This window comes from Xenopus tropicalis, chromosome 7 (genome assembly GCF_000004195.4).
Source record: "Xenopus tropicalis strain Nigerian chromosome 7, UCB_Xtro_10.0, whole genome shotgun sequence".
NCBI lineage: Eukaryota > Metazoa > Chordata > Amphibia > Anura > Pipidae > Xenopus > Xenopus tropicalis.
Genome location: NC_030683.2, coordinates 8,664,751 through 8,676,961, shown reverse-complemented (window position 1 = coordinate 8,676,961; position 12,211 = coordinate 8,664,751). Strand labels below are relative to the sequence as shown.

Sequence of the window (12,211 nt, the reverse complement as noted above, 5' to 3'; positions counted from 1 at the left end):
CCACTACCTGCCCCCCCCCATGAGGCGACATAGAAACTCTCCAACCCACGTTCCAAGCTTGAGCTCATTCAGAACAAACTCCAGAGTTGGCTCCAATGCAAAATAGGCCCAACTGAATAAAACAAAACACTCTGTAGTGGGATTCTCTCATGTAGAACTGTAACACTCTACAGAGCAAGTTATAGAGATGTTATTAATGAGAAGAGGTGTGTGCCAGCCCCAGTCTGTGTGATGCCCATTTCCATACCCACCGCAGTCGTTTATTTAATGCCAGCACCACATTTTGGCAGTTTGAAGCCCATTCCAGCTGTCAGTTCAAGCTCTATTTACTGCTTGCAGAGCATTTCAATGGGTTTTTCAGTCCTGCATTGTGGCTATCAGGGGGGCAGAGGGGGTACAACTGTACTGGGCCCCATGAAATCTTCTTTCTTAGGGGGGCCCGGTTGCATAAAGTTACGCATAACGTTACGTTGAAACTAACAACTTACGTAACTTCCGCAAAAACTGCTTAGAAAGCTACGTAACTTGCCTAGGACTTAAGTAACTTGGGTTTTACTGAAGGTAAATCCCACTGCCCCAATGAACTTATTAGCTCATAAATTACTCATTTTAACTCTTTATATGAGCTGCTTATTATAGAGTCACATCGGCTGTTTGTATTGGGATCTATTTACTGACTGATATGAGCGGCTCCTACATGAACTTTCCAGCAGGGGAATGACTGGTTATTATAGAGTCACATCAGCTGTTTGTATTGGGATTTATTTACTGAATGATATGAGCGGCTCCTACATGAACTTTCCAGCAGGGGAATGACTGGTTATTATAGAGTCACATCAGCTGTTTGTATTGGGATCTATTTACTGAATGATATGAGCGGCTCCTACATGAACTTTCCAGCAGGGGAATGACTGGTTATTATAGAGTCACATCAGCTGTTTGTATTGGGATCTATTTACTGAATGATATGAGCGGCTCCTACATGAACTTTCCAGCAGGGGAATGACTGGTTATTATAGAGTCACATCAGCTGTTTGTATTGGGATCTATTTACTGAATGATATGAGCGGCTCCTACATGAACTTTCCAGCAGGGGAATGACTGGTTATTATAGAGTCACATCAGCTGTTTGTATTGGGATCTATTTACTGAATGATATGAGCGGCTCCTACATGAACTTTCCAGCAGGGGAATGACTGGTTATTATAGAGTCACATCAGCTGTTTGTATTGGGATCTATTTACTGAATGATATGAGCGGCTCCTACATGAACTTTCCAGCAGGGGAATGACCGGTTATTATAGAGTCACATCAGCTGTTTGTATTGGGATCTATTTACTGAATGATATGAGCGGCTCCTACATGAACTTTCCAGCAGGGGAATGACTGCTTATTATAGAGTCACATCAGCTGTTTGTATTGGGATCTATTTACTGAATGATATGAGCGGCTCCTACATGAACTTTCCAGCAGGGGAATGACCGGTTATTATAGAGTCACATCAGCTGTTTGTATTGGGATCTATTTACTGAATGATATGAGCGGCTCCTACATGAACTTTCCAGCAGGGGAATGACTGCTTATTATAGAGTCACACCAGCTGTTTATATTGCACACACAAGGGGCGTGGCCAGTATGTTGGTACTGTGCGCTTGTGTCCATGGGGGGCCCCATATGAATAACTTGTGCGGGGCCCCACAGTTTCTGGTGGCGGCCCTTATGGTTATGTACAGATCTCTTGTATCAGTAGTTTTTAGTGGGAAAACCCAAGAAAAAAACTGTAACCCAGAATAAAAAGCTGATTAAAAGGAAAACTCAGTGGCTTTTGCCCAAAATAATTGTTTCATTATTGTTTATTTCATGCATTGGAGAGCAGAACATTCTACACAGAGACATGTGAAGCAAAGAAGCCTGTAGAAAGCAGGTAGCAGTCTGAGATACAAATTATGGAGCTACAAATACCCATAGTAGCCTTGGAACAGCACTGATAGAGATACAAATTATGGAGCTACATATACCCATAGTAGCCTTGGAACAGCACTGATAGAGATACAAATTATGGAGCTACATATACCCATAGTAGCCTTGGAACAGCACTGATAGAGATACAAATTATGGAGCTACATATACCCATAGTAGCCTTGGAACAGCACTGATAGAGATACAAATTATGGAGCTACATATACCCATAGTAGCCTTGGAACAGCACTGATAGAGATACAAATCATGGAGCTACATATACCCATAGTAGCCTTGGAACAGCACTGATAGAGATACAAATCATGGAGCTACATATACCCATAGTAGCCTTGGAAGGAAACCCAAGCCTGGAACCTGATAGAGATACAAATCATGGAGCTACATATACCCATAGTAGCCTTGGAACAGCACTGATAGAGATACAAATCATGGAGCTACATATACCCATAGTAGCCTTGGAACAGCACTGATAGAGATACAAATTATGGAGCTACAAATACCCATAGTAGCCTTGGAACAGCACTGATAGCGATACACATTATGGAGCTACAAATACCCATAGTAGCCTTGGAACAGCACTGATAGAGATACAAATTATGGAGCTACATATACCCATAGTAGCCTTGGAACAGCACTGATAGAGATACAAATTATGGAGCCCCATATCCAAAAAAACCCCAAGTTCCCAGCATTCTGTATAACAGGTCCCATACCTGTATATACTTATGGAGATCCAAATTACGGAATGACCCCTTATCCAAAAAAAACCAGCTCCCCAGCATTCTGTATAACAGGTCCCATACCTGTATATACTTATGGAGATCCAAATTACGGAAAGACCCTTTTATCCAAAAAACCCGGCTCCCCAGCATTTTGTATAACAGGTCCCATGCCTGTATATACTTATGGAGATCCAAATTATGGAAAGACCCTTTTATCCAAAAAACTCGGCTCTCCAGCATTTTGTATAACAGGTCCCATACCTGTATATACTTATGGAGATCCAAATTATGGAAAGACCCCTTATCCAAAAAAACCCGGCTCCCCAGCATTCTGTATAACAGGTCCCATACCTGTATATACTTATGGAGATCCAAATTATGGAATGACCCCTTATCCAAAAAACCCCAGCTCCCCAGCATTCTGTATAACAGGTCCCATACATGTATATACTTATGGAGATCCAAATTACGGAATGACCCCTTATCCAAAAACCCCCAGCTCCCCAGCATTCTGTATAACAGGTCCCATACCTGTATATACTTATGGAGATCCAAATTACGGAAAGACCCTTTTATCCAAAAACCCCGGCTCCCCAGCATTCTGTATAACAGGTCCCATGCCTGTATATACTTATGGAGATCCAAATTATGGAAAGACCCCTTATCCAAAAAAACCCGGCCCCCCAGCATTCTGTATAACAGGTCCCATGCCTGTATCTGTAATCTGATTATTAACCAAGTCGCCAAGACAAAAATGTCGCTGATACAAAAAATGCCCGTTGACTTTAATGCATTTGGAATGAGAAATGGGACAGATTTGCTCATCACTAATGAAAATGTCTTCTTTCTACTGACTGTGGGAAATGTAACCCTGTGTGTATGGTTAAACTGCATCTCCCCACATCCCCCCGCAGCCGTAAGAGTGATGGCGTGTGCCATTTCAACTGTATTACCCCCCCCCCCCCCATACACTTATGTACTGTCTGAACTGAGCAACACTCTAGCCAATGGGCTGATGGGGATTCAGGCTGTGCTGCCATGGCAATGGGCACTGTCATTAACTGAAAGTTCCAGTATCAGAGTTTAAACTTTATCCCTAAATCTCTAACTTACTGCAAGTTTTATGTTTTACTGGTGAATTTAAACATTTGCGCTACAGTTTCTCCCCATATTCTCCCGCTTTATTACTTGTATTCTCTCCTTCCGTGTGATTATATAACATTACACATCATTACAGCATGAATTATTTACTCTGTTAAACAGACTCTTGGCTTAGTGTATCTCTGCCACTGGGATACTAACTAGTGGGTTTGTGTTCTGCTACCATGGCAACAGGAACTGCACTGTGATCCACAGCAACAAGAAAGGCATTGTGATGTCATCATTATCTAAGCTGACTAAGTGACGTCTCTGCTAGTTTAGTGACACTTGCTTGTTAGTCACTGAGGAGCCGACACTGTCCCTCTTCAGTGCTAATAACCATTTTATTGTACAATCTATTTTTAATATTTGTAAGTAAATAATTACTTTTATTATGTAATAACATATATATTTAAACCTGATATTTTATACTATATGGTTCATATTGATAAAACCTGGGGGGCCAAATATAATATAGCAATAGTATTCAGCGGGGGGGGCTAATATATTCCCCTTCCCTCGTAATATGTTTTCTTGTACTTTGGTTCAAAATCCCAGACTTTTCTAGGGGGCACATTTACTTACCCACGAACGGGCCGAATGCATCCGATTGCGTTTTTTTCGTAATGATCGGTATTTTGCGATTTTTCGGAAAATTGTCGCGACTTTTTCGTAGCCATTCCGAAAGTTGCGCAAAATGTTGCGATTTTTTCGTAGCGTTAAAACTTGCGCGAAAAGTCGCGACTTTTTCGCAGCTTTTGCGCCGAGTACGAAAGATTCGGATTCATTCAAGCTTCAGTATGGTGACTTTTCTTGGGCCAGGTTGGAGCTGCAGAGTGCCATTGAGTCCTATGGGAGACTTTCCTTGGGCCGGGTTGGAGCTGCAGAGTGCCATTGAGCCCTATGGGAGACTTTCCTTGGGCCGGGTTGGAGCTGCAGAGTGCCATTGAGCCCTATGAGAGACTTTCCTTGGGCCGGGTTGGAGCTGCAGAGTGCCATTGAGCCCTATGGGAGACTTTCCTTGGGCCGGGTTGGAGCTGCAGGGTGCCATTGAGTCCTATGGGAGGCTTCCAAAATCATGCTAAGTCTGAAAGTTTCGCCCGCCGCTTACGGGCGCTCAATACGAAAAAGTCGCGACAAGATACGAGCGAATCGTAATGGCTACGAAAAACTCGCGTTTCTTCACGCAAGTCGTAATGGTTACGAAAAAGTCGCGACAATTTCTGAAAAGTTGTAAAGGCAACGAAAAAAATCGCAAAAAATACGAAAAAGTCGCAAAATGTTCGTTTTCCAATCGGAATTTTTCCAATTCGGATTCGAATTTGTGTCTTAGTAAATCAGCTCCTAAGGCTTTTTGAACTTCCTGAGTTTGATGTGTTACTTATAGTTTCAACACAGTTTGCAATACATTTCTAGTGGTAAAATGCGGAGTTTGGTCGTCGCTATAAATTTCATCCTGAATTATCTGTTTTCTCATTTAGAATTCATCATTATGACTCAAATATTTCAAAAAATCTTCAGAAAAATCTTTAGAAGAAAGATCAAGGTAAGGGCTGAACCTGCTTTCAGGGCATTCGGGGCATTAGGCAGGTTTGTGGGACTTGCTGATACGAGGGCAATAGACTTTTTTACCAACATTAATAGTATTTGTTTCCCAAGCTGCTATTTCAGTGCTCTCTTCACAAGACCCACCCGGGCCGGGGCCTTCTATTATCTGAATATATTGTATCGCCATATGCCATCACTATGGGACCCCTACAGAGCAGGGCTACATTACTTGGGATTACACAAAATGGCTGATATTGTGTTTATTTTACTTTCTCCTGAAATGCCTGACTTTGATTTGTTCTTTTTGTAGAAATGCAGTATTGATAGTGAAGCTGCACCTGAGGAAATTCCAGAGAAAATTGTTGGAAAAGTGAAGGACAAGGAGCTTATTAGTCCTCTCACTCCAGAGAAGTTCTATGAAGAGAAAGTGGATGTTCCTGCTCAGAAGCAGACGGTGAGTGTTGGGTTTGGGGAGGATGAAAATATACTGCTGTATTTAGGGCTATTTAGCCTCCCCTTGCCTTCTACTCTAAGTTATTTCCATATTACAAGTAACAAGGAGATCTACGACCATAAGAAAGACAAGGCCCCGGGGAACTACCTTTATACAAGTGATGGGACTTATGTGATACCAGTGCAATATACAATATTGATACCCGTAATTATTTTATATTTGTACAGTGAGTCCCCTTGATGCCTCTTCTTTATCAGTCTTTAGTAATCATAATAAAAACATAATAACCCCTCAATTATTATTGTAATACTGACATCACGTTTGGAAGCTCATGAAACTCTCGATTATTATTAGAGCGGGTCCTGTAGAGAGTTCCAAAGTGTGCTGTTATATTTGTATAATTATAATAAATGGTAACATTTTACCATAAGTTTACCATTGAGTTTTCTCCTAAATGTTTCTCTTATTATATTTCTAGGAATCTGGTGATAATGGCATGGAAGCCACACCTTCAATTCCCCCAGGACCCAAACCTGAGGATGATCTAGAGCGTGAGCTTCAGGGCAATAGCGTTGAAGACACTGCTCTAGAACCTGAACATATCGAAGCTATAAAGAAGAAGCTTCAGGAAGAAATAAAACAAAGAATGGAAGAGAAATTAAAACAAAAGCGTGAGAAGGAAGCTATAAAGAAGAAGCTTCAGGAAGAAATTGAACTGCGAACGGAAGAGAAATTAAAACAAAAGCGTGAGATGGAATCTGGTGACCAAGCGGCACCGAGAATTCCTCCAGAAGCCAAAGAAGCTATAAAGAAGAAGCTTCAGAAAGTGATTAAACGAAAAATGAAAGAGAAATTGAAAGGAAAAGGTGAGATGGAATCTGGTGACCAACCGCCACCGAGAATTCCTCCAGAAACCAAAGAAGCTATAAAGAAGCAGCTTCAGGAAGAAGTGAAACAGCGAATGGAAGAGAAAGTGATAGAGAAGGAAAGGACATGGGCCGAGCGAACCGCTAAGGAAACTCCCACTCAGATGGTGAAGGTGAGTTTGGATTTGGGGCTGAATGATTGGCTGCTTTATCCGGGCATATCTAGTTATTATACAACGATTAAACACTGTAAAGCAATGTACCCAATGTTACAGTAACTCCGGAGACCCCATAAATAACCACGGCCAGAGGCCGGAGCCTTCATATGGGTCACAGGGTCGTCCAGTAGGAACTTTCCCCTCTGTTCCTGACGTCTTTGCTAAATTACATTCATTCTTAAACTTATCTGATCAGAAATTATTACACTTTCTATTGGAGCTATAGGGTTTTTTAAACACTTTACCTACAAATCCCATATATTATATCGTTTGTGTTATACAATAGTCATTAGTCATTGTTTGTAACAATTATTTTTCTTTTTTACATTTTAATAGGCCTTTAATTGGCATGGTTCACTTGATTGGCTGTTTAAGTGCTGCCAATACACAGGAATAAGTGGAAAGACTCAGGCAGCGAATGGAAAGATAGAATTCAAGTTTCCTACAGGTGCAGTTTTAGAGCAATAAATCTGATTTTCCTCCTTTATCTTGAAGCCCAGTAATGATTAGAATTCCCCGCTAATTAAACTATAAGTATTAGGGAGGTGCAGGTATATGTTAGGGATCTGCCCCTCTAAGGCAGGAGTCGTGGGTATTTGACTGCCCATTTAACCAGATAATCCATGGGTAGAAATTAGATGGGCCATTAACTAGTTTAAAAACCTTTTTTTAATGATTCTGTAATGGGTGTAAGTTAGAGGCGACTGTTATATAATGGGATACAAACCAGCAGGCTCCGGCCTTCATTCATTTAGGGAGTGGTAGCGGCTCATTTCTGAACCGTTTGTTTTTTCAGGACCTTCAAAGAGACAGAAGACATTCGCTAATCCTGAGAAACAGGAGGTAAGTTGTTAAACCTGGAGGCTGAAGGAGGCTGCCAGGAGAATTTACTCACACGTGGAATAATGATCAGAAATTAATGGTATTTCTTTCCCTTCTCTAGAATCCTCGCTTTGATTCTACGATTGAAAGGGTTAATAGAATCACGAGCCCCCCGAATGTCATTACAAGGTAATTATTTTATGATGTTTGTTACTCCGTTTGTTTCCCCTTTAGTATCTGTGTTCCCATTTAGGTTGAGATTTCCTACTATCAATAAAGGTCTTGGTCCCATGAAAACATTAGTAACGATACAACCATTAATTGGGTTACTCTAATGTATTTACTCTCTTTCAGGTTTGTGCCCGGAACCGCACCGACGATTGAGGACTTCAGGCTCCAATCACTTCTCGGTGAGGGAGCATTTGGAAAGGTGAGTTACTGGGTTTGTAACGAAGATTAAGATTTTGATGTATGTTTGAAGTATGTGTGTAACCCTATGGCCCCTCTCATTGCAGGTCTATCGAGCGCAACACAGGAAGACGGGAAAGACTGTCGCCATTAAGGCTATAGAGAGCCGCTGCCTGGATATTACCTTTGCGTATGCTGTGTAAGTTACTCTTAAACATTGAGTTGAAGGCTTAACAATCATTAAGACCTGTAGGGAGTTGGCTGGGAGTTTTCCTGTATTAACTCTTTGATTTTATTTCCCAGTGTTCTCCGAGAGCAACGCATCCTGCAGCTGGCGAAGATAGAAAATTGCCCCTTCCTGACTACACTATTTGCCTCCTTCAGAACAGAACATTATATCTGCCTTGCCATGGATTTTGCTGAAGGAGGAGACTTGTTATCCCTATTAGGGGACCATGCAATATCCCAGGAGAGAGCTGTGTAAGTACCAATGGGCTTATAGGGCCACACACTAACCTGCTAGTTCCCTCCCCACTAGGCCTAACTAGCACCATTACTATTGCATTTATACAACTGATATCATTGCTTTCATTTTCCTTTGCAGATTCTACTCAGCCTGTATGGTCCTTGGGCTGAAGTTCTTGCACGATCGCAACATCGCCCATAGGTAAGTACTGAATAATACATACCCGGTGCCTCGCCCCGAGATAGTTCTGCCTTATTTACATTATTAATACTAAATGGAATTGTTTCCTTTTATTTAAATATGTTCTTTTGTGTTTTTCCACGCAGGGATATAAAACTAGAGAATGTCCTACTGGATAGAGATGGATATGCCAAACTTACTGACTTTGGCATCAGCAAGGAAGGTAAGATCCATAGATATAATTACTGAGCAGCCATTGAGTCAGGGACTGATGTGACTGACAATCTCTGTCGGCTCTATAGGAATAAAGACAAATAATAACTGCACGGATAGAATCTCACTTACTCTTCTCTTTCTGCTTCAGGAATTGGATTTTCGGACATTACCAAAACCCAATGCGGAACTGCATTTTATATGGCCCCAGAAATCTTTACATTTCCCCAGTACACAAGATCAGTGGACTGGTGGGCACTGGGAGTGGCCATTTATAGAATGCTTGTCGGCAAGGTAAGTGCCCTTTGGTAACAAATTACCAAGCTCTTAAAACGGAATCATTTATTCCCGTGAGTTACTTTAATCCCCCTGGAAGATGCAAATTTCTAATTATTGGTTTTCTTTTGCAGTTTCCCTTTGAGGGAGAGAAAAAAGACAGGATTATTATAAATATAACCTGCAGGCAGCCGACATACCCACCCGACCTGCCCGTGGAATCCCGCAATCTCTTGGTACAAGTAAGTGTCTAATGGGATTTATCCATAGAGAAACCCCTTTCCCCAAAGCCATAGGCCTTAGTCTGGAAAAGACTGAAATAATTAGAATTCCCACCAGTATTAGGGTTGGTACTGGGGTAGGTATTTAGGTTGGCACGGCCTACAAACCATTATAGCTACTAATATGTATTTTAGGCCCATTTACCTGGCTAGCTCCTACTCCTCATTTAATACCTGCTGACTTGGTGCTGTCTGGCTAGTATTTGCTAACCCTTTGTATAACAATTTCTATTGCAGCTGCTGAATAAATCCCCAGAGGAACGCCTTGGGTCGGGCATAAACGGCACTGAGGATATAATGAACAGTGAGTTCTACAAGGTAAGTTGTTTGGGCATCTTGCTTAGCGGCCATGTTTGGGGGAATGTAGTGTCTGTGATTCCCTCATTATTGCTCCCTTATAAAGTTTCCCTGTGCCCCATGTGTATGGATTTACTGTATGTACCAGCAGGGAATAGTATATCTGTAGCCTGTAAATACTCTAATAACCGGCATTTGTATTTCTCCTCTTTTATAGGGATTTGACTGGGAGGCTTTACAGAGAAGAGAAGTTCAGCCTCCATTTGTTCCTACAGTCAAAACTTCATTCTTCAGTTACTTCAGCTTCGGAAGCCGCGCGCTGCCTCCACCAATCTGGCCAATAAGGCTGTTAGAAGACACCAAAATGGCCTTAAAAGAACTAGATTGTGGAGAAATGTCATCTGATACGGAGACATGAGGCGTCAGCGAACTGAGCGGCGATACGGACTTTACCCTGTAGTTGCATAAGAAAAGATAAAGCAGACCCCACGATTGTGGGGGGGACCCGGGCTGGCCATTTAGGACAGAGAAAGAGCGCCCCCCGGGACCCTGCCCGTGCCACGAAACGGACAAGCACGGGGGGGTGGTGGAGGGACTGCAGAGTGCAACTCAGGGTGCAAAGGTGGAAGGTGATTGGATCAAGGGTGATGCCACAGAGGACAGAAATCTGTTTCAAGCTGCTGCCAAGTAGGAAAAGGCATCTAGTTGAATGAATTGTTAATTAAAGATCACTTTTTAACAGATAAAACTATGGTGTTTATGCTTTCTACTTAATGCTTTAATATACCCTGCAGGTATGGGCTTAGTATAGACAAATACCTACAGTTTTATACCTCTCTGTATAAGCAATTTAGGGGGCTGTTCCTGCTGAACTGTTCTTATGCATTAAGGCTAATGCCAGACGTGGATGTTTCTCAGCCTGTGTATAAATGCAGGCGGAGAAACGAGCCGTCCCCTGGATGACTGAGCTACACTGACACAGGGTTAGACTTGGGTGTGCGGGGCCCAACATGGCTGCCTCCCCAGGGGCCCCCCACACCCCCAAGGGGCGGGGAACCCCTCTGTACTGCGCGGCAGAGATATGGCAGGTCGGCACACAGGGGAACATTTAAAGAGAATATATGCTGAGGGGAGCAGTGGAGGAGGACTGAAAATGGGCTAAGGTTTAGTTCTCCTTTACAATAACTAAAACATATTTATTATAAAGCATTAACCCTTTCACTGCCAGCTGTTTTGGTCAAAGCGGAACTTGCATTGCCAGTTTTTGAACATTTTGAACTGTTTCACTTTAGGGGCCTTTCCTCGGGGGGACTTTTAGTTTACCCAGGAAAACAATATATTGTTTTTTTCAGGACAACCTAAGCTTTCAAAATATGGTAGAATTTTTGTGTAATTCCAATTCTGTAACAAGATATAGGCTTCTAAATGTCTAAAAAATGAAAAAAAAAATTTCCATAATATAAACACATATACCAGAAACGAAAATAGTGAAAAGTGATTTGGAAAGTCCCATGTCTCCTGAATGTGCCAATACCAAATATATATAGTTTTATGGAGATTTCTCACTTGTATAGGTCACAAACTCCCAGCAGTACCCTAGGAACCTCCCAAAGCGCTGCTCCAGAAAGCCGCACACTCTAGATTTCAAGGCCAAAAATTCCACTAACAGAAGGTTTATCCCAGAAACGTATACGTTTTTGGAAAGAACAGATTCTGGGGAATCTAGAATAGGTAGAACTGTCTGTCTGCTCCAAACTACCAAGTTGCAATGCTTTCCTAAAGTTACTGGTTTTTATCAAAATTTGTGATTTTTTTTAAAAAAGTCACTTCAAAGCTTCCAGTCTATAGTATCTTATCTCCTACAGGCCATAAAGTAACCAAACAAAACCCCCTGGAACAGTTTGATGCCCAATATGCACAGGTTTAGCTAGGTATGTGCCATGTAGGGCCCCAAGGTAACATACCCCCATATGTACTGTCATTTCAGCTCCTGCAAAATCAACACATTTACATCATTTTTGTGGGATACAAAAAAGTACACTCACCCCCGAAAGCCATATATTTTTGGAAAGTTCACATTCCCCTGAATTCAAAATGAGTACCCGTGTCTTTCTACTCCAAAGTACCAAGTCGCAAAGCTTTCCTAAATTTGCAGATTTTATGACATTTCCAAAAATCACCTCAAAACTTCCCTTATGCAGCACCTTATCTCCTACAGGCCGTTAGGCAGCCATATAAACCCCCTAAATATGAACCCCAGAGGCTACTGAACAGTTCCATGCCCACTGTACATAGGTTTATCAAGGAAGTGCTAAAGTGAAAGCGGCTTCATATAGGCAA

At 41.9% G+C, this 12,211-nt stretch overlaps 1 protein-coding gene and 1 long non-coding RNA gene across 3 annotated transcripts; one reads left to right on the top strand and one right to left on the bottom strand.

Annotated features, from left to right (window-relative positions):
* Positions 1-1,835: 1,835 nt before the first annotated feature.
* LOC116412060 lies at positions 1,836-2,696 on the bottom strand. Its single transcript, XR_004223510.1, has 2 exons — positions 2,335-2,696; positions 1,836-2,264 (listed from the first exon to the last, which is right to left on the bottom strand). It is a non-coding gene; the product is annotated as an uncharacterized LOC116412060 (long non-coding RNA).
* Positions 2,697-5,113: 2,417 nt separating this feature from the next.
* On the top strand, positions 5,114-10,619 carry LOC100487273 (serine/threonine-protein kinase N3). 2 transcript variants are annotated; one of them, XM_031905401.1, is made up of 15 exons: positions 5,114-5,388; positions 5,701-5,844; positions 6,323-6,883; positions 7,265-7,376; positions 7,725-7,771; positions 7,872-7,939; positions 8,105-8,180; positions 8,266-8,357; positions 8,462-8,638; positions 8,763-8,825; positions 8,951-9,027; positions 9,169-9,311; positions 9,428-9,535; positions 9,812-9,892; positions 10,089-10,619. In XM_031905401.1, the coding sequence occupies exons 1-15, from the start codon at positions 5,266-5,268 to the stop codon at positions 10,287-10,289; spliced, it is 2,073 nt and encodes a 690-aa protein (XP_031761261.1). In that variant the 5' UTR covers positions 5,114-5,265; the 3' UTR covers positions 10,290-10,619. The 2 variants fall into 2 exon arrangements, with proteins under 2 accessions (XP_031761261.1, XP_031761260.1); XM_031905400.1 differs by having other exon boundaries at positions 9,812-10,619.
* Positions 10,620-12,211: the final 1,592 nt, after the last annotated feature.

Excerpts from the sequence above, each read along its gene's own strand:
- LOC100487273 (XM_031905400.1), top strand. The coding sequence starts at position 5,266 with ATGCGGAGTTTGGTCGTCGCTATAAATTTCATCCTGAATTATCTGTTT. Across the intron at positions 7,772-7,871 it reads CTAATCCTGAGAAACAGGAG|AATCCTCGCTTTGATTCTAC; the intron begins GTAAGTTGTTAA and ends TCCCTTCTCTAG. Across the intron at positions 7,940-8,104 it reads CCCCCGAATGTCATTACAAG|GTTTGTGCCCGGAACCGCAC; the intron begins GTAATTATTTTA and ends ACTCTCTTTCAG.